Here is a 22,315-nt window from a genome sequence, read left to right as displayed (position 1 = left end):
CAGTTTTCTTTTGTACTCCTACAGTCATGTAACTTTTGATACACCAAGTTGCAAGCTTCTACAGCCTCCTGCTCAAATGAGTGAAGTCAAGCCTGTAAATACTTTATGATATAAGGAAAATATTAATCTGAGGAAGTTAAACACATTTTACGTTTGAGAAGATACTGTATTACTTAAGGAAGTTATCTGCATTTAAGAAAAACTTTAAGAAAAGCAACTGGCAGGAAGGGTCAGCTTGTGCTGCAGGTTAGGGTCAGCTTGTGCTGCAGGTTAGGGTCATGAAAGACAAAAAAATCTATAGAATTCAGTTTCAAACTGCCACAACTAAAAGTGAATCAACAACAGAAGACAAAAAGAAGGGAACACTGATTTTGTTATCTAGATATGCAGTGTTTCTGATGTTTCTCTTTAAGTCAGTACTTTTCTCCATGTATGTAAAAACTAGGCATAGGAAGTAACAACAACACAAGTAGTTTACAGCATCTTGTTTACATTTCCTCAGAGGAAATTGAAGATTATATAGTTCATATAGCATTTCCACTCTATTGCACTACTTCAAAGTCTTCTCTCATTCACCACACCATTTACAAGGAGAAAGAAAATATCAGTACCTTATGTCCTGATCATTTTTTCCCTGCTAAAATTCTCATAAACAAACTTTAAAAGCTTGTAGTTGAGGAAATTGCAAGAAACATTTCCATATGAAATCACAACAAAAAACAATGCCCTAGGGACTTGCACTTCCCATTCCTGGACTAAGTGACCCAATTAAATTTTGCTTTGTAAAGTTTAGTTATCAAATATTTCTCTGTAGCAGAATGATGCAAATATCACTAATCTTTATCATGTGTAAACTTACACTTACTGCATCCTTTAATAAATTCATAGTATGCAGACACTATCAGTAACAACCTTGAAATGGCCACATTTCTTCAGAAGCTGAAAACCACAGCTTTAATTACAAGACACAATCCTTTAAGCAATTCTGTGATAAATATGCCTGAGTGGAAAAAAGGACACAAAATCAGTTTCTGTAAATAATGGCATCACAAGAGAAGTGAAAGAAAAATCTACCTCTGTACTTGGGCTATATGAAAGCATAACGCACAAGGCTTTCCTTTCCCCTGGAAAAAGGAGTAATTGTTCAACCCCATGTAGGCCTGGCCTCTCACTTTAAATTGACAACTGAAAAATGATCCAATTCATGACTTTCCAAAGGCTTTCAAACCTCCTCCTTGAGCCAAAGAGATTATTATCTTTAAACATTCTGTCTTGAGATCAAAGGCACTGAGCAATATGCAAAAACAATGTGGAAGCAATTGAAGTAGCAAAAATGTAGCAGTGACATCATCCAACTTGCCAAGTGCTCTACACTTTGAAACAAAAATCCAACATGCTCACTAGTTTCTAAATAATACAGCCAAGTGGCATCAGCCTTGGGTCAATTATATATCTATGTATCATTTTTATTGAAATGTGTATCATATCTGTATTGACCAATACTGATTAATCTACAGGCTGTGAATTTTCTTCTGCAATTTAAAAAGGAGTTTAACTATGGAACAGAAAATTAAGTACCTTGTAATATTTCAGCAGAATTTGATTACTATAATTCTATGAAATCAGACCACCTGATGCAGTACCTGAAAGCACTTCAGCTTTTCTGTAAAGACAGGAATGACCACCGCTAAAATAAACAGAAAGAGGCAACAAATGCATAATCCTAAAATATTTCATGGAAAAGAACAGAAAAACAGCCTGAACGTCAAAAAATGAGGAGTTGAAAAAATCACATCCCATGCCAAAGTATCATGAAGTTTTCAAGATTAGTTCATGGATGACCATAAACCCTGAGCTCCCTCCAAGCTGTTCCACCTTCCCAAAGGCACTCAGATCCCATGCAAGAAGAAACAGCAGCCACCTATATAGAAAATGGACTGCTTACATTTGTAACATTTTAAGCAAGATCTTTCAAAGAAAATTTTTGTAACTCTTTCCAAAGCCAAATCTTACAGGGTTTTTTGGTACTTCGGTTTTTTGCCTTTCATATTGCTAAAACGCAAAGGAAAGACATAGGGGAATCAGGACTGGACTCTAGAATCACCAACTGGACTGTAAAGTCCATTTTCTCTTGGCAGAAGACACTCAGTGTAGAAATCCTTAAGGACACGGCAGAGCAGATCAACTTAGGTTAGACTCCAGAAGTTTTCAAAGACTCAGCTATTGGGAGATTAGACTGAAGTCTGTTCTAGGTAGTTACAGTCAGTATGTCCACAAAAACAGTCCAGTTTGGACATTAAAGAATTCTGAAAGTACAATTGCTTCACTTTTACTCAAAGGGCAGGACTGATATCTAATACAGGTTTAAATTAAAACACAAACTCATTTATTCATTAACACTACGTCTGAAGTAGCCTATGGGAGAGGTGAGACCATAATGTCTTTTTTCCTTTGTATTGTCACTAAAACAGTCTGGTCCTCTATCACCTACTAAATACTGGATATTTCAGAGAGTTGTACAATTCTTTTTTATTAAAGACGTAGGAAGTGACTTTATAGCTTACTCTTCTATTAACAAGGAGAGTATTAAGAAAAATATCCCTCCTGAAATCAAACAACTAGGTAACAGCAAGGCCTAAACTGTTACACTGTGTTCAGAATTAGAAGGACAGTAAAAAAAGGAAAGACACTGTCAATTAAAGAAGTAACAAGCGAGTGAGCCATATTTTGACTTTTCAGGCAGGTGTCACAGCCTCATGAAGTACAACTCAAGTCTGCTTTCATTTCAATGTTATAAAAAAATTGTTCCAAAAATAAAATAACCGTTTGACACAATCTGTTTGTTAGAAGAATAAGTATGCCAATGAAAACTTTATTTACACTGATATCTCTTTCATAACAAGTCAAACTAACCTACACTACTGTATTTCAGATAAATCAGCAATAAAATAATCTTTCCTATATCAGAGGGAGAAAATATTTTTAGTGCATCAGCTTGGTTCATCAAACAAGCCAAATGCTGCAAAATACTGAACCTATCTTAAAGACCAACACTTTTGAATACCAAAAAAACATGCAGACAAAAGCAAGTTCAAGAAGCTGGCAGCAGGGCATGAATCCTATATTTTTAAATGCACTGAAAAATTTTCAATTTAAAAAATGCAAAAAATCTAAACGTTCCCTGGGTACCCAAGTGAAAAAAATCAAAACACTGACATAATGACACAACATTTGATGGACACATTTATCACTTGTCATATTAGCAAGAATCTCATTAATAGCCAATATGATGCTTATGCTCTCAGAAAAATATAAGCATCAGAAACACAAATTAAGTCATCTACTTATTGTCAGGTATACTCTGGCAGACAAAAACACAAGTCTGCTTTTTAAACGAATTAATGCAATTCAAAATGCCATTCAAGCCAAAAACACAGAATTAAAAGTCTGAGGTTTTAGTTCAAGAAGACATTAACTGATGTAGTACATAACATCAACACCATCACGAGAAAATTTGGCATGCTCTTATTAGAGAGCAACTTCTTACTAATACCCATAACAAACACAGAGAGAGAAAACAGAAAATGACTATCCGAGTAACAAACCTCCTGAAAAAGAAATGATTCTTTCAGGTCTGCACACTACAACAAACTACAAACCTTGCTGAACAGAAGGAAAATTCCAAACATTTGCATTTATTAGTATTAGCTGCATAGAAACAGTGCAGAAGCTACTGTGACTTTCTATTGTCTCTTTCAATTTGCATGTTAGTCTAGCTGCAACATAAATCACCCTTATTCCTTCACAGCTTGGAAGAGACAGTCAAGTATCAATACAATTAACCTAAACAGGGAGCACTTAGCTCATTATGCACCATCAAACACATCTTAGTCAACATGCACTGTCAAACATATTTTTGTCTATATTCTTAAGGCTTGCCCAAAGTGCCAAAAACAGAAGAATCAGATTTGCGGAATACCTATCAATGATAACAAACTTTCAGTTTAAAGATGGTCTTACTTGAATACTCCTAATGTTACAACCTGTAATGTCTTTCCTGAATTTATTGCCCCTCACAGAGCAGCAATAATCACTTTGGCTCAACTCAGCTGTGATACAGCCTTCACCAACACTTGACCTCAGGAGTTGAGTCAGCAAGCAGGTGCTCTCTGCTAGAAGCCACAGATGACAACTCAATGTGGAAGGAGGAAGACAGAATTAGAGCACTCCCAGCCATTCCCTCCTTATGTAAGCAGCACTGTGCCTCATGGCAGCCCACAGCCCTCTCTGCAAGGCACAGATGGACTCATTCAGCTGTGAATGCAGCACAGCCTTATTAGATCTCTAATAACCTCCTCGAATCTGACTGAAAGGGCATTGCAAATAAACACTCAAGCTTGTAAAATTCATGGGTGAAAACTTGTCACTTATGTTAAATGGCAGCTAGCAAGCCTAGGGACAAAAGGGTCTGACCCTATCAAAACCTATTTACTAATTTATGAGTGGAAAGAAAGTGGTAGGACAAGAGAACAAAACAGGGATGGCAATACTGACATTTCCTCATACTACACTTGAACTCATAGAACACAAATGATAATGAATCATTAAAATATTTTGCTTAGTTCTGCAATCATAAAAGCAACAGGTTAGTTTAAATCTAGCTTAGCACCCTAAACAAAAACAGCAGGCATTCCTTCTGACTCCTAATGGGAAGAGCAGGAGAAGGACTCAACTCTCAAAAAAAAATCCAGAAATCAATCAAGATTTGCTCATATAAGACAAGGTATTTTTATTATGCTTTGGTCAACACTTAATTTGGAACACACTGCTGGGATGGACATCCAGGGGCCAGTCACTTGGCATGTGCCAGCACAAAGTAGATGCACTCCTTTCAGGAGCAGAGTTCTGACAGAGCACAACCACACTGCTGCACTTCTGCTGCAGAGAAGCCTGAATTAACTGTCTGAGGACACAGAATTCACAGCTCCATCACAGCCAGTTAGATGCTAAGTAGGTTGCACTGCATCTGGCTGGGATAGAGTTAACTTCCTTCCTAAAAGCCCATATGGTGCTGTGTTTCAAATTTATGACTAAAACAATGCTGCTAACATCACTGCTTAAGCTATTGCTGAACAGTGCTGCACAGTATGAAGGCCTTCTCTGTTTCTCACTTTGCCCCCACAGTGGGTAGGCTGAGGGTGGGAGGAAGGCTGGAGCTAACACAAAGGGATATTCCAAGCCATAAACCATCATGCTAAGCAATATAAAACTGGGGGTAGCTTTTCCAAGGTAGTGTTCTTGGCTCAGAGACTGAGCACCAGACTGCACCTCTGTGAGTGATGGCAGACATGTACCTTTGCATCAGTTAGTTGGGCTTTTTTGTTGGTTGGCAATTTGGTTGGTTTGGGTTTGTTTGGTTTTGTTGGGTTTTTTTTGGTTTTTTTTTTTTTTTGGTTTTGGGGGGTTTATCTTTTTTTTTTTTTTAACCTTCCCCCTTTATTTCCTCAACTGCCTTCATCTTAATCTACAAGCTTTTTCTTGCTCTTGCTATTCCCATTCTTTCTCTCACTCTATTGCAGAAGAAAGTGAGTGAGTGGTTGAAGGGTGCTTAATTGCTGACCAAGGCCAACCCACCACATAGATACACCATCCACATCATCCTAACCTACACAGACAACTGAAAATTGGCATTTCCTTCACCAACTTTGATAGCTTTGTTTGACATTTAGGTAAATATTGCCATATTTATTGCTAAATACTCCAAAACAGGAGTTACACTTTTTTTGACAGCTGCATATGAATATACCAACCTACCATTTTTCAGCTGTTTGTTTTCACATGATTTGGATTTCTCATGTGTGAAACCATGACCTTTACCTGTGCCTGCCACTACACTGCTAACAGAAACTTCTGAATGAATGAAATGATTTACTACATGGTCTTCCCTCTTCCAGAGAATGAACATAATCCAACTGCGGCAATAAAACTCAAAAGAGGGACATAAGAGGTCTCAACTAGAAATTTTAATTATATTTGGAAGCACTTAATGCACGGGAATAAATGAGGTATGAAGGTATGAGCACAGATGCAATCGGAAATAAAATTTCTGCAACTGGCAGAAACTATGGACAAGGGACAGAACAAGAACTGAAGCTATCACACAGACAGAACACAAGTTATTCAACTGCATAGATTGCTTGGGAAAAGACATAGACGTTATTTCAAATATAGTGAGGAACTAGTGTGGAATTAAAGCACGCCACTGTAATCCAAGTTTATCATCTTTATCACCCAACACGCCCCTTTGTACATAAATGTGGACTTTTTTTTACTGCAAAACAGTGAGATACCAGAGTATCACCATTAAAGCATAAAAATGAACGTTTTCTAAGGCAAAAGCTTGAGCAGCTGTTCCTCCTGCACCTTTTCAAAAGGAATTACCTATACCTATTGTATTTAAGAGATTTAGTTCACACCACACAAGCTGTACCATAACCTCTTCATTCTTGCCTATAGGACATCACTCACCTATTCTCTTGTCAGAGGTCACCACACAAAACCCTAATGCACAACTAATAAAATAATCTACATAATAAAAATTTTATAAGATTTAACTGATGCACTCAAGTTTCATTCTTCTTTAGCAATATAAAATTAGAATGAAAAGCCTCTAAATTGATTTTCCCCAAATTCAATGTACTCACACCCTAAATGCTGCTAGAGGACGGACAACAGTAAACAAAATACAGCCAGCTCTGCAGAGGCAGACTTAAAGTTATGTCATCTCTGTTTCCTAGCTTTGTCTATTTAATATTTATTACTCTTCATGTGTGAGTTCTGTTACAATTCAGGCCCTCTGAAGACATGAAATATTCAAGTTTTAACTGCACTCATAAAGAAACTCAGTTCAAACTTGTTTCAAACTAGCCCTTGGGTTTAACAAAGGACATACACTTCAGGCTTAAAAACTGCTTCAGTACACCCTGAAATATTTCATTTTGCTGTTCAAAGCATTCCTTTCCTGCTATTTGAAAATTATCAGATAGCAAAAGTCAAAACTGCTCATTTCATGTTGCCGCTAGTCAGTGACAAACATAACAGGTAAAAACAGAAAGGGCCTCTCTATGGAAGGAGACTCCACAACTCCCTTGCATAATCACTGCCTGTGCTCAGTCACCCTCACAGTAAAGAAGAGTTTCCTTATGCTCAGACAGAACCTAGCATGTTTCAGTTTTAACCAGAGAGGTTAATTTGAGCAGTTCAATTGAGTTAAAAAAAAACAAAAAACTGCAAGATGGTTTTGGGAAAACAATACAATACCAAGAAAGGAAAAGTATCTTTTAAAATATCAGCTACTGAGGTCAAGATATTATTTTGACTACTGCTGCCTAGAGTTCATTTTTCTTATCCAACATATTCAATTTTCCTAGAACAAAGCACTTCTTCTAGTCTTTAACATGCATGGTGGTTAAAGTAGTCTAAGGAAGCTACATAAAACATTATTGATTCACCTTTATTTTCTCCCAAAGCAGATTTACCATAAACATACAGACTGTACAACTACAGAGAGCAACACTTCCATGAAAGACATCAGTGTAGCATGGCTGTAGGAATTCCAAGGACCACACTTCACAAAAATCTAAACCCATGCAATCTCCTAAGTAAAAGATGTGAAACTGATTTTTGTAAACACCTATTTTCTAAATAAAACTTCTTCTGGTAAAAGTAAAACCCATGAAATGCACCAGTTTTCAAAGCCTGTATCTGAACAGGACAAACAGACAAATGTCCTGAGAACATAAATTTCCCAGATTCAAGCTGTCCTGTTCAGCCAGAGCTTCCTCATTCATGACCTTTTTTTGTCACAGAGAAGTGCAGAAAACAATGTGCTGCTTGCCAACATTGACTTCGCTGGTTTCCCAAACTGCTGAAATCTCAAGGACCAAACCCACCAGAATCCACAAAACTTGCTTATTTAGGGCAATCCTTGCAATTGTCTCTCAATCCCTGTGATAGCCCTAGACCCTGTAATTCTCAACTGCATTCAAACCACCTCTATGAAAAAATATAATTAATAATTTGGCAAACTTCTTTTACAATAAACGAAAATGTGAAAAATAAAGAATGTGTTGAAACTCACATTAAGTCTTGTCAGCCATATGCACATCTTACAATAGAAATAGTCCAAGATCAAGGTCCAACACAAGCAAAATGAATAGAGCTACTAGGCTGTAGTTGCCTGGACAGCTTGTCTCAATTCTCGTCCTTTTCTCATTTGTACATCATGCCATTACTACAGGAGTTCACACATGTATGACACATGCATACCCTTTCAAAAACTACTAGAGGACTACGTAGATCTTTGAGTACGTTTTTAGTTTAAATAATAAAGCAAACAAACAAAACCACCTCAACCTCCAAAGCTAGTAACACCAAAAGTTCTTTCTTTCTTTATATCCTTATTACTTAGTGATCAAAGGCTGAGATCAATAGCCACAACAGAATCAACAAAAAAAGAAAAAAGGGGGGAAAAAAAACCCAAACCAAACCAAAACAAAAAAAAACCCCACCACTTCTGATAGGAACCTGTGGCCCATCTGGCTTTCCATACTACAGAAAAAAATCTTGTCCAACTTCCCAACCCTCACGTAACAGTACAGCTTTTTCTTTGCCTGTCAGCACATTTCAATTCTACAAAAAATATTCCACATAAGGCTCACTTACACATTCCTATTGCAGAGCCAGAACTCATCTGAAAACATTAAGAAAACAAAATATTCTGAATATATACTGAAAATATTAATTGGCTGACTTTTCATTACTGAAATATGCATGGTATTAAAATGCTTTATGAAATCTCTTTCCATTCTGTCTGTTAAAAAATACATATTTCAATTAAATGCCTACTGCTACATGCTTGTGCTGAAGAAGTCACTTAGGAGGGTTTCAGGCCTACCTGAATCACAGCATTTTTTGTTTGTGGACCTTATTTCGATACTGCTCACAAAACCACAGTAACATCAGCAGGAACGAACTACACAAAAGAGCCATAAAACTCACTAGCTACCCACTGCTGTCAAAACAAAAAAAAAGCTCCCCAGTCCTTCAAACCAATCCTGCCCTCAAAGTACTTCCCAGACATCAACGGCAATAAAATACAATCAAAATGTTAAAACTTAGGCGTGAGACCAATACATGTTGGGAGAGAAAAACAGCTTGGTTTTGGTTTTTTTACACATATATTCACAAAGAAAGCGACTGCAAATGTGTTTTTAAAGGAAAACAAGAAACTTAAAAATAACGCCGTCCTTGTAAATCGGAGAGACAGACGAGCTGAAGCTCATTTCCTATTTGTTTATCATGCTTTATTCGAAGGTCTCGTTAATGTGGCCGGGAGAAGAGGGAGAGGAGCAGCGGAAGGAGTGGGGAGCCTTCCCGTCCTGCCCGCTGCAAGCTGGCCCGAGCTCTTCCTCCGTGTCCCGCACCGCGGCAGGAGGAGGAGGAGGAGGAGGGCCAGGCCCGAGGAACCCTCCTCCGCCGGCCATCACAGCCACGGCCGCCGCTGCCCCGGCGGGAGGCGGCGAGGCCGCCCCGGCCCGCTCCGCCGCTGCCCGCTCGGTATCATTCCGCAGGGCCGAGCCCGGCTCCCTCCGCTCTCCTCTCCTCCCCTCCGCCCTCTCGCCTGTACCCTCGCACAATAGACCCGGCCTTCCTCCCCCATATCCGGGGACTATATGCGGAGCCCGCGGAGGCTTCTCGCCTCCCACCCCCGGACGCGGATCGCGCCAGCCCGGCCGCGCTCGTTACCTGCCTCGGCGCCGGCCTCGCCACTCTCCCCGCCGGGCTCGGGGGGCCGCCCCCTCGGCATGGCCGCCCCCAACCCGTCCCTCCCGCCCCCCCCGGCGCACGCACACACGGACACACCACACACACACACTCTTGGCAACGGGCGGAGTGGGGACGGAGGGGCGGGGACGAGCGGGCGGGCCCGGCTCTACACACGGGCTGCGGGGGGCGGACGCCAGCGCTCCCGGGGGAGGCGGGCGGGGGGCGAGCGGGGCAGCGGCGAACTCACGGCAGGGCCGGCCGGGCGGGGGGCGCACGGCGGGTGAGGGGCGGCGGCGGCGGCGGCCCCGGTGCGCATGCGCCGGCCCGTGCCGGGGTGGGGGGAGGTCGGTACATCCGGGTGCGGCAGCGGGCGGGGCCCGCAGGGCGCCCTTGTGGAGCCGGCCTGGGAGCGGGAGCGGAGCCGGTCGGGGTTCGGCGCCGTGCATCTGCCTGCCTGTGGACGCGTACCTGTGTCCCCTGCAGTGGCTGACCCTGCCTTGGCAGAGGGGTTGGACTAGAGGTCCGTTCCAACTCTAACAGTTCTGTGATTTTGTGAGGGTGAGAGCCTTAAAGTTAGCAGGACTCGGCCAGAGCCGCGTGGTCAATGGCCTGAAGTTGTGTCAGGGCAAATTTAGGTTGGATATTAGGTACTAGGAGACGGTTCTTCACAACAGAGGGTGTTCGGGCAGTGGAACAGGCTCCCCAGAGAGGTGGTCACAGCACCAAGCCTGGCTGAGTTCAGGGAGTGCTTGGGTCATGCTCACAGGCACACAGTGGGATCTTGGGGCTACCATCTGCAGGGCAGGGAGTTGGACTCTGTGATGCTTATGGGTCCTTCCAGCTGTGGGTATTCTGTGATTCTCTTCCCTGCAATCGACTGTTGTCTGCATTCTCCTCACACAGCCTCCATAAATTCTGGTTTTAGGCTGGGGGGCGCAAAATGAGCACATGGGACTCACCTGGTGCCCAGAAAGGTTGCAGCCTCCAGCCCACACAGCTGCCAGGGCAGGAGGAGTTTGCTGCCGAAGCCGACTGAACTTGCTGGAATTGTTTGGTCTGTCTGTGCCCTGGCCAAGCTTTGCTACCTGAACCAAATTGCTGCCTAAGGAGATCGTAGAATCACAGGGTAGTTTGGGTTGGAAGGGACCCTAAAGATCATCTCATTCCAATGCCCCTGCCCATGAGTGTTGACACCTTTGACTAGACCAGGTTGTTCAAGCCCCAGCCAACCTGGCCTTGAACACTTCCAGGAATGGAGCATCTACAGCTTCTCTGGGCAGCTTGTGCCAGTGTCTCACTACCCTCACAGTAAATAATTCCTTTCAGTTTAAAGTCATTCCCTCTTGTCCTATCACTCCTTGTGAGTGAGCCTTGTCAGAAGTTCCTCTCCAGATCTTGATGTGAGTTCTCATAAAAGATAACTGGGTCATTTAATAGCAATTTTTTGGTATCATAGGCCATAGTGTTTGATTCTGTCCCCTGTAACTTGTGTGCAGTAGACCTGTGCTCTCTGGACAGATACCAATAAAGTTGTGTATGCTTTTCTTGACAGCATGTTCAGCACTTCATTGCTTCCAAAGGCACTGCTATATGTCATCATTTAATAGACAAATGTTGAGCTTCTAAAATTAGGTGTTTATTACACTTCTTTCTTGCTAAATAAAACAATACAAAATACTTTTGATTAATTACTTGATTCTTCTTCCATTATCTCTTTAGTTCAACCTATTTTAAGACTCTAAAGCCTGTGAGTTATGGGGGTTCCTGCAACTTTTGATTTTTAAATACCTTTTTAAATGGAGTATATTTCTGTACTGAGGGAACTGGTATGAGAATACTGCCTGCAAGTGATCAAACTACCTTTTTTAAAATTTTTTTGACAACTCAAGTCTTACAGCCAAAAATGGATCCAAAGTCCATTGCCACTGAACTGGCTTGCTGCTGAATATTTGCTAAACTGTTAAAATGGTCAAGTTATTTTCATTGCCTTTCATTGCCTTGCCCTTTTTCCTCCCCCCACCCCATATGCCAGCATATGTCCAGTTTCTTTATTACAAGCTAGACAGTGTTTCAATAGCCTGTATTAAAACATGTTTGATATGATGCATTAACCAGCCTGGATGATCCTGTGTTCATTTGTTACATTTATTACTTTAATGTCACTTTCTGTAGTCTCTGCAAGTAGTATTAGTCAGGTTCTTCAGGTCACTGATCAAAAAACAGGGTGGGTGGGTTGTGTACTGATATCTTTAAACCATAGTAGCAAACCATTACTTAATAGTTTTCTCATCATTGAATGTTAATTATCACTTCAATAATTCATTTTTCTTGTTCTGTTTCAAATGGATGTTGGGGTATTTTTCTTAAGTTAAAACCTTTCTGATACCTAATTAAATTACATCGAAAAACTTGCCTTTATCAACCCAATTTAATCATATCAATGGATGAATTCAGGCTTTTGGAATGCAAAGTTTAGTTTCTTCCTGAAGGCTAAGGTTGGGTAACCAATATTTAGATAATTTCACATTCGGTCCGCCAATAAAAAGTGTACTGTTTTTAATTTTCTCTGCAGAAGTGCAGCATTGGCTGTATAAAAATGGAAAGGAGGACTGAAGCTGGTGTGACCATTGCCTGGGGCTTCTGTGATCTCACTACTCGCTGCAGCCCAGCTGCAGGCAGGAAAAGAGCGAAGAACAGCAGTGGCCTCTGGTGGCTGTCGGATGGTTCTAAAATACTAAGAACGCCGGTCGTTTTAGCAGTGAACTGCAACCTGCAAGTACATGAAACAAAGTGACAGCTTTTTGCGTGATTTCAGAGAGAACCCAGGGACAGGAATCAAAACCAAAGAAATCGAACTGGATCAGTATCTGGAAAAACTTCGCACAACCTCATTATCTTACATATTTCTCCTGATTTTATTCTAACTTCATTATCAAGTATGTCTGTATTTTTTGTTGAGGTCATCTGCTTTAGGATTAAGAACCTCCAATTTTGAGTTTCTTTTCAGTTTTGAGCTGATGCACATTTTACAGGAATGTGAGATTGTATGTGCAGGCAACTTCTGTCTGTACAGATAGTAATGAAAACTGTTTAATGCAAAAGCCAACTTTCATTTCTATTTTAGCTTTTCAACGTTATAGTTCCCTGCATGTCTTTCAGTGTTCAGCAGTAGTACATACAATTGTGTTTAATTTTGTACTGCAAAAATCTGTTCATTATGTGCTCCAAATTTATGTGGTATGTTTGTTGTTGCCTATCAGTCTTCTAACACTTCTGCATCACTTTCATTCTGTGTAAAACTAGCTCTGCATAAAAGCAGAATAGACATATTTTTTTTCTTCAGAGCCTTAAGAAGCTTGTGGTACTGGGAGACAAGTAGTTTATGAAGAGTGTATGGAATACGTGTTGAAGAGGATATGAAAATTTTTATTAGTAAGGAAATTCATATATCATATGCCTAACTTTACAGACATTTTCAAGCTGTCTAATCTCTGTGTAATTTTCCTTCTTTGTCTGTGTGATTGACATGATATTTTCCCCCTGCACTTCACAGCTCCTGGAAGAAATGTACTGCATGCATTGCTATAACTTCTGTGCTACTTGTCAGTGGTTCTATTGTCTGCATTTGCAGAAGTGCTGATATTTCAAAATATTTCAAAATTTTTGTATTTTGTAAATAATAAAATCACAAATTACAGTATCTCTCTAAAGTCTCTGCATTACTCTAGAAGTGCTACACAGAACACTCTCGGTTTTGGGGTGTGCCTAGCATTATAACCCAGTGCCTTCTCAGGTGAGAGCCTAGCAGACCATTACTTATGCTCTGCTGTCCATCCAAAGAAAACATGGGTCAATTTCCCAGATGGAATCTGTAATGTAGTACAGTGTGAGATGGTTAGCCTTTAACTCTTTCTATGATTAATTTTATTAGGTATCACTAATTTCTAGGCAGAAAAGCAGCTATAGTGTCATCCCTTAAAGTATACAACAATTAACGTTATGCTTATTTCATACCTACAGATGAACTTTAGCAACAGAGAGTTAAGGTTAACACAAGGCCACAGAACAGAGTTCTAGGTTTTATTACCAACCAGTAGTACTAGATGTGCTGCTGCCTTTGTGTTAAGGCAAACTAATGAAATTCAGTGAACCATTTCAGTAAAGCTAATTACTAAGCAGGGTACTATCTGCAGTTTTCAGATACTGTTTCACTATTGTAAGATATTTTTTCAGTTGCGTATGGCTTTGCCATACTTGAAATCTTTGGACTAAAATTTCCATGCCAGCTGTCTCACTGCTGTTGATTTGAACAGTCTGCTTCTGTTTGTCAGCTTATGTATCAACCTTGAGTTTGTTTTTTTTTTCTTATTTAAGAAGGTACGTGAAATCATTTGCTGCACTCATCAGTGAAACCAGTGGTTGAAAATTTTGATGTTAGCTTGAATTTTAATTCAGGAGGAGTCCATTCCAATAATACTTCAAATTTATTATTTTTCTATATTTTTCAAACAAATTACTAGAATGTGCTCTATTTTCTTGTTTAATTTTTATTTGTCATTTTAAGGGTCATATGAAATCTATTTTAATCTCTATGTTTTCCAAGCTGGAGAAGGCAGCACCGTACTTTCCCTGAGTTAAGGCTGTAGATGTGTAGTATTCCAGACTGGAAAATCCCTCTACAATTTGCTTAAAATAATGACATTTAGGTAAGTAAAACACCTTTTGAACTCTTATGCTTTGGCTTTTGCATGTCTGAATGCTTGTGAAGTAGAAACAAACATACTTCTAGTGAATGCATTTTTGTGTCTTAGTTTGGCTTCAGGCAATGGCATTTTAAGAAAAAAGAATCGCAGTTTTCCCAGCTGAAAATGCTGATACACCAAAGTAGTTCTGTGGTTCTGTGTTCAGCCAGAAGTGAGAGAAAGAGAGACAGTCTCCTAGATAAACAGTTGAGCCAAGCCTCCATAGAAAGGTGTTTCGAGAGCTATACCATCAAATTTCATAGAATGCTTTGGGTTGGAAGGGACTTAAAGGTCATTGAGTTCCAACCCCTCTGCCATGGGTAGGGAACTTTCCACTAAACCAGATTTGCTCCCAGCTCCATCCAGCCTGGCCTGAACGCTGTATTTGCCAACTGTTGGTACAAAACAGTAAATAAACTTAAGACTGTCTTCGTGCTGTTGCCAAAGTGAAATAAGCTGTCCTGGGAATAGGAACTTTATGGTTATAGTGCATAACCTGAACTAGAACCTGCAGTAATGTGGAAATGTCAATAAAAGCAACAATCTTCTGTCATATTGGTATACTAGAAGAAGCTAGAATAGGCCTGGTATATGTTCACCAGGCCTATTGATGAAATTGTTAAAATTACACAGTTTGAGAACTGCAGTATGCATTGTTTATGAAGGATTTCACTAAAGAGGTAGTTTTCCAACATTAACATATTAATTTCCAAGGAAAGGAAACTTTTTCCTGCTTTATTGGGTTGGTTTATTCATTTACAAAGAAGTGGTGCCTCCTGCACTTTCTTGATTTCCTTTTGTGTGACTAAAGGACTTGGGTTTCCAGCACAGTCAACTATCTTGCTTCTAAAGGTGCTATTCCAGTCGAAAATAGTATTTTGATGAAAAACTAATTCCCTGTGAAAATCTAGTGTTTACGCTCATTACAAACCCCCACACATTTATTGAAGATTGAAAAATGTAAATGCCTCTTGAATAATATCCATAAAAATCTTATTGGCAGACATGAGGCTGCATGTAAAGTTCAGTATTTTAAGAAGAAATCCAGTACAGTAAGGCAGGGTTGTACTGTAGTGTATTGTAGTAGTAGAGCTGTACTAAAGGTGAAATCTATTTTGAGACCAGGATGACTAATCAAATAAGAACAGCACTGAGTCTAGTATCTTCTTTTAACATATGCTGCTGAACTAAGATATTTCACATCTGTGTGACTTTCACCTTCTGCCAGCTGGGCACTAACTCAAACTGCTCATCTAAAGGATAGACATTACATTTGTTGTCAGAGTTCTAACTGGATTCCCATGAATTTCTACACAGCCATGTTACCTAGGTTGGCTCCTACACTGGGATTTAAAGTCTCCTTCCATGTTTAAAACCGAGCACAGATATCACAATTTTTTTGTGCGGCTTTCCTAAGGGTGCAGTTTTTTACAGATCAGTCTGAGGCTCTGTGACCAGAGCTGTCTCTTTTCTATTGCATTTGATTCTCCTGTTTTTCATCTATTTATGTAATGTATATCCTGTGATGCAGGTTCTCCACCAGCTGAGCTTTATTTTCTGTTGTGGGTGTAACATGCCTGGAAGATGGTCCAATCCTTCGCGTACAACCTGCTAATCTTTCAGCAGCTTTGCTACAGGGATATCATTGTATCACATGCTCTAGATAGTATGGGGTGTTGATTTTTTAAAATTTTTGAATCTATTTTAAATCATTTGTCAGAAACCTCTAATAAGTTTCATTGTTTCTTTCAGTGACACCAGTTTCTGTGTTGTCTGCACTACCTGAAATCTCAGCCTGTAAGCCTTCTCTGTATACTTTCTTTGTGTGTCTTTTTTGGGGGGTTTATTGCATGGTCCTTGTGGTTTTATGGTCATGCATTTTATAATTTTAATCTATCTTGTTATGGTTTCAATTTTGTTTTCTATTCACAAGTAATAATGTAGGAGTCTTCATAACCTAGTAGGTTCACTGATGCCTTACTGTGAACTTGGCATTTAATTTCCTGTTTGCAGGCTGCCTTGTCTTGATGTCTTATGATAGGCTAGGTTTATGTTTTCTGTTGCCGTTTTGTTCCTTCTCCCCTTCTTCCTCTCCTCTTCCCTCTCCTATTTCCCTTTCTCTTGACTACAAGGGTTGGCACAATAATTTCTTCTGCTGCCAAGTGTATGACCCCAAACAGAAGGTCTATCCATCACCTAATTTTTTCTTCATAGTACATCATGAGCAATTTTATGTGATCTTGTAATTTGCTTGTCTTTTCTGCTCTGTAGTGCTTTTTCATGGTTTTGGTAATGAGAGTGGGTTCTTGGGCAGGCTTTTAGCCATCTTTTTGTTCTTTTCCTCTGTTAAAAGTCCAATTGTCCCTGAGACTGCTCTGTTGGAGAGTTGCTGTCCATATTGTGTTTGTTGATATCTCCTCATAATGTTAATGTGAAGTTTTTGTACATTTTTGTTCAATCTCCCGCAGCTTCATTCCAATTCCTAAATGATGAAAATTTTAATCTGACAATTCTGCAATTCACCTTTGTTATATGATTCAGTATTGGTCTTCCCCAGATTCTTGACCACAGTTGTTTTTCTGTTTTTAAAAAAACTCTTTCATTAATTCTTGAGATAACATAAAATCCTAGAAATCCTCTAAAAGCAGGTACTGCCCTGGTCTTGTCTTCATATGCCATGGAATATGTAGTCACCTTTACAAGTAACAAGTAGAGTCTCAGGACATCATTCTGCCCTCTGCAGATAAAGACCCCTCCTGCAAAGCAGTTTCAGAAATAAGGCTTTCCATTAATAGAAATTACAAATTACATATTCTTTCCACTATGAAGACTATGTTTGAACCATTGGTCTTTTCATGTGAAGGATTTTTTTAATAGGAAAAAAAACTTTGTACTTGGACACTACTTGTATTTCCTTAAATCTGTTGTATTTTTCCATCTTTGGACATGCTGCAGAGCCCTGGTGTCTGGATGCTGCATAGACCACAGAAGCTTGAACAATTCAAGTGCATAGGAGATGTTTTTCTCCCAAAATTTACAGTGGAACCAACTTACAGGCTTCAGAGTTAGACTATGCATAGGACTTAACCTGAAGTAGCAATGTAGGCTAAATACTTTGATCCTGAGGAAGAAAAAATTAAGTTTCCCAGCTTAGTTCTTGAAAGGCAAAGATCTTACCTGCTGCAGCCAGTGCTAATCCATTCTTTAGAAAATGAATCAGGAATCTTTATAATTTCACAAACCTGTATTTTTTATGCTTTTTGGTGGGAGCCTCTCACTCTGTATCACGCACAGAGATATTAATATAAATGAGCTCACAGTGAGAAAACACAAAACGAAGTAAGAATGTGCTTGCAGGGAAGGTGAGGGTAAGAAAGTAAGCATTTATACTTCCTTGAACAACAGAAATATTATTCTAATAAAAAAATTCTTATAAACATTTATTAGAAAAATCTGATAGAAATGTTCATGTTCATAGCCTTGTAATTTTGAAAAACTTGTGCAATAGCAAACAATACAATTAATTGTTTTATGTTTTCACAGTGTTAATTCATGTGAAGAAGCATTGCTTAGACAGAGCCCTTCTGAGGATGTAACTGCACATTGTGAAATAGTTGGTGGCTGTTCTCACTTAGAAATTCCCTCCCTACCATTCTCACACTGATTTTTCTTCTCTCTACAGCTTGTCACCCTGGGCTGTGCTGGCATGATGGTCCAAGAGGGTACACCATACTTGAAAGAGATTATGGAACTGACCCCATTTTTGAGGATTTGTATTTTTAGTTTTTGGCAAGCACAATATACGGGTGCCAAACACAAATACTATCCCCTCAGCCAGATACCAAAGCTGCAAAAATCTGGTTGCCAGATGTACTAGGATTTATAAACATTGCTTTATACAAGGAAGACATACGAGAGGGTTCGTTAGGGAACTGGGCTTCTGGCACTTAAAATCAGGAGTATCATGAGCTTGTAAACAAAGAAGTGTTGAGAAAGCCAGTATGTTCAGAAGAACATGTGGTCTGAAGTGGAAATTGTGGTACTGGTAATGCTATGGAATTTCAGATACATCAGTCAAAGCAGAGAAAAATCAAATAGGCTGCCAATTAGAGAAGAAAATGTGGCAGAAACAACTGCTTAAAAACTAAGATAAACAATGAGGGAAGCAAGTCCAGCCCTAAGTGGAAGAAGTGGCATAGTGCACTTACCAGAAGCTTGACAGAAGAAAGTTAGTCTACAAATTATAACACCAAAACAAAAAAATTGTTGATGAAGGAGAAAATTCAGTAGGCCTTCATGGTGATGATATGGTGTTACTTACTTCTTAAAAATTAGAATACAATGAAGAAACTCCCCGCTTCATCAAACAACCTTATGAATCCACAATTCATAAAGAAATTCAAAGCCTAAATCAAATGCATCATTTGGTTGGTAACTGCCCAGCAAAGATGGTAACACTGGTTTCAGTATCCTAAGACCACAAAGAAGCAGCCAAATCAGGCAGGAGAATAATCATGGGCTGCCTTATTTGCCTGCAGCAACAGGTCAAACACCATGAGACTGTACCACGGAGATCACTCAGTAGATGGGTCTGCGGCAGGTGGTTGGGCAGAGCCCAGGAGGGTCTGCAGCCTACATGCAACCCTGAGCTGGGTCAGAGCAGCTTCCAGGGGCTGCCCCAGAGCCTCACAGCTCAGGGATTGCTCTGCAGCGGCTGCTGCAGCATGCTCGGCTTAGGTGTTCTAGGAGTAACCACAGTTGGGCTCCTCAAAAAGGGGATCTGTGGGAAAGAAGCACCTTGTTAAGTTAAAAATGTCAGCTAAGAGAATGGAATCCTCTTACTTCGCTTGAATTTTTTTTGGTCACCACCACACTGGAAGCATTGGGCCAACACCCCCTCTTTACAAAGGTAAGTGTGGGAAATAGCAAAAGAAAACCCACATACTAGGGAGGAAGTGACAAGGATAACAAAAGCAAGGAGATGCTCTGCAAAAATACGATGTCCACATTAAAAGAATAGAAAGAATTGTATATTCTGGCAAGTAGCATGTAAAATCACAAGAAGACAAGAATTTTGAGGAGCATCTGGCAGTGGAATACACAAGTAGCAACAAATATTTCTTCCAATATATCAAAAGCAGGAATTAAGCCAAAATTTGAAGGGCAAGGGTAGTAATCATGGTATGAAGAGAGCGCTCAGGTCAAGCCATTGCAGAGGAGTTACATTAATTATTTTCATCAGCAGTTACTGCACAAGAAACAGGGCAGATTCTGATCTAAAGTTGTCTTTCTGAGAGAGTCCTCAGAGGACCCACATGGAAAAGAAGTGGCTACAGAAGACCACACATGAAGAAAACAGAGCACACAATGAGCAGCATGTTGCCAGGACAAGGTGGTGTTCATGACAGAGTTCAGAAGGAATTCAAGCCTGAAAGAATTGAATGACTCCTAAAACATGACGGTGGTAACTTTCTTAAAGATGCCTTGGGACCCAAGGACAACTGAAAATCTGAAGGCAACTTTTGAAAAATTTTTAAGGAGAGACCTAGGGAAGTAAAAAATTCTTAAGCATTTTTTAAAGCATGATATCTCTACAATGCAGAATAGCCATCAAGAGCAGAGTTACTTAATATCTTGATAAAATGATGGGGTTTTTTGCCTTTCTGAAGGCTTATCAACATGTTACATGTATAACTGTGATGTGGTTGATGTTGCTTACTTGCTTTTTCCAAAAGAAATGAGAAATGTCTTACTAGAGGCTTTTAGGGAAACTTTGCACCACATCATGAGAGGGAAGACCCTTGTATGGTTAAATGCTTAGAAGACAGGAGTAAATGGTCAGTTTTCACAGTAGAAGACAGATGAGGTTCTTTATGATCTATGCTAAAGCCTTTGCTGTTCAACATGGTTATATATTACTTTAAAAAGCATGTTAGCACTGAGGTAATCAAGTTTGATTATACTAATTTATTCAGGGTAGTAAAACTTGGTGACTGAGCAATAAAATGGCAACAGAAATTCAGTGTAGATAAATGTTCAGTGATGTACATAAAAAGAAGAAATACTGATTTCACTTCCATGAGCTGCCTGGAATGAGAGTTGAGAGTTGTGATTGATAGTCACACAGAAACATCAGTGTTCAGTAGTGTTCAAAAAAGTAAATATCAGGAGCCATTAGGAAAAGAAGGAAGAACAGAAGAGAGACTGGTGGTCTGCCACTATGTAAATCTGTGGTTTTGCCCTATCTGTAATATGTTGTGCAGTTCTGGTCTTGTCCCTCCCTACCACCTCAAAAAAGTACAAGGACCCAAAGAACATTTAGTCAAATTCAACAAGGATGGTCAGAGACGTAGATTAACTTCCATATTAGAAATTACTTAAGCTACAACTGTTGAAAGGAGATATTCTCAGTGACAAGGGGAAAACTGGAAAAAGGAAGCAGGAAGAAACTAAATTAATTAGGGGTAACAAATAATTATAATCACAATTAAAAAAAAAAAAAGAGAGTTGAAGGAAAAGTCAGAGGGCAAAAACCATAAACAGAGATACTAAAGTAATAAGCAAAATACTTCTTGATAGCGCATTGAGGGCATCCAAAGACATGGTGAATGCTGCTCAGCCATTCTGTGCACAGATGCTTTGCAAGTGTATGACCACAACTCAACACTAAATACTGAAAAATTTATTTTTTAATCAAATGCAGTTAGTTTGATACTAATTTACATTCGCAATTTTCCAGGTATTGTATGTTTTAACTCATTTAACTGTTTTGTTGAAATGCAAATGATAAGCATATATCTTTTAATGTATTTCAGAGTCCAGCTCTACATGAAGCTTTCATCTGACCTTCTGGGACTCTAAACTAAACAAACCCCAAACTTTCCAATTTAAGGACAACTACTTGAATTAATTTTTCTCTATAACCTTTATCAGTATTTGAAGACTATACCAGCTCAAAAATGCATCAGTCAGTTCAGCATCATAACAAATCTTTATTTTAATATTCTTCATTATTTAAATAATAAAAAGGAACCAATTTATCTATTTTCTATCTTAAAACCCCATAAGGCTGAGACAACCAGGTAATTTCCAGCCAGCTCATGAATGCTGGTCTAATATAGACCAGTAGTGGCTAAATTATGGTGAGCTGTGGTTAAAATCACTGCAGGTGTTCTAGGCAATGAAGTTAGTTAGGTGGCAGATGACCATGACGTGTTGGGGTCATGTGAGTCACCAGTACAGGAGAAGGAAGGTGTAAATGCTGAGCTGTGTGACATGAGAGAAGGACATAGAGGATTGCCCTTGTAAATTGTAGTCTTTGCTACATTCAGCATCTGCTGACCTGGGCCAAAATGTAGTTGCCAATGTATGGGTGGAAAGCTCTGTATATTGCTCGTAGGTCACTCATATTTATTTTATACACATTGTAACAGCAAAGGCTGATAGGTTTACTGAATTTAGAAAATTTGGAGAAAATTCAGAGTCAAACCCCTGAGTTTTCTGATTCCAAATTCTCTTCAGAGGTGATAAAGAGAAGAAGATGTAAAATCATCCCAAATAAAAAACAAACAAAAATTTCATATGTAGGTCTTAGGAGATGAGCAGTCAGCAATTGCAATCTTAGGGATGCCAGTAATTTCAAACAACATTTATTTTATGGAGAATATTTCTTATGTTACATGAATGGAGTAAAATCACTTCTATGAGAAGAACAAATGATTTTGTAATAGCATATGTCCGGACTC

The 22,315-nt window shown here is 39.4% G+C and overlaps 1 protein-coding gene across 5 annotated transcripts in view; it reads right to left on the bottom strand.

Annotated features, from left to right (window-relative positions):
• The window catches only part of ZNF236 (zinc finger protein 236), a 77,535-nt gene extending 67,484 nt beyond the window's left edge, over nt 1-10,051 (bottom strand). For 2 of the 5 annotated variants that reach the window (XR_011000175.1, XM_068193928.1), the window contains exon 1: nt 9,808-10,051. Coding sequence is in view for 4 of the 5 variants with exons in the window: in XM_068193928.1 (XP_068050029.1) it covers nt 9,808-9,868 (61 nt within the window). In the remaining variant the exon portion in view is untranslated. The remainder of the gene's footprint in view (nt 1-9,807) is intronic. The other 3 variants (XM_068193915.1, XM_068193896.1, XM_068193904.1) reach the window with 3 other exon arrangements.
• Nucleotides 10,052-22,315: the final 12,264 nt, after the last annotated feature.

This window comes from Anomalospiza imberbis, chromosome 1 (genome assembly GCF_031753505.1).
Source record: "Anomalospiza imberbis isolate Cuckoo-Finch-1a 21T00152 chromosome 1, ASM3175350v1, whole genome shotgun sequence".
NCBI classification, from domain to species: Eukaryota; Metazoa; Chordata; class Aves; order Passeriformes; family Viduidae; genus Anomalospiza; species Anomalospiza imberbis.
This window is presented reverse-complemented; position numbering and strand designations above follow the sequence as displayed.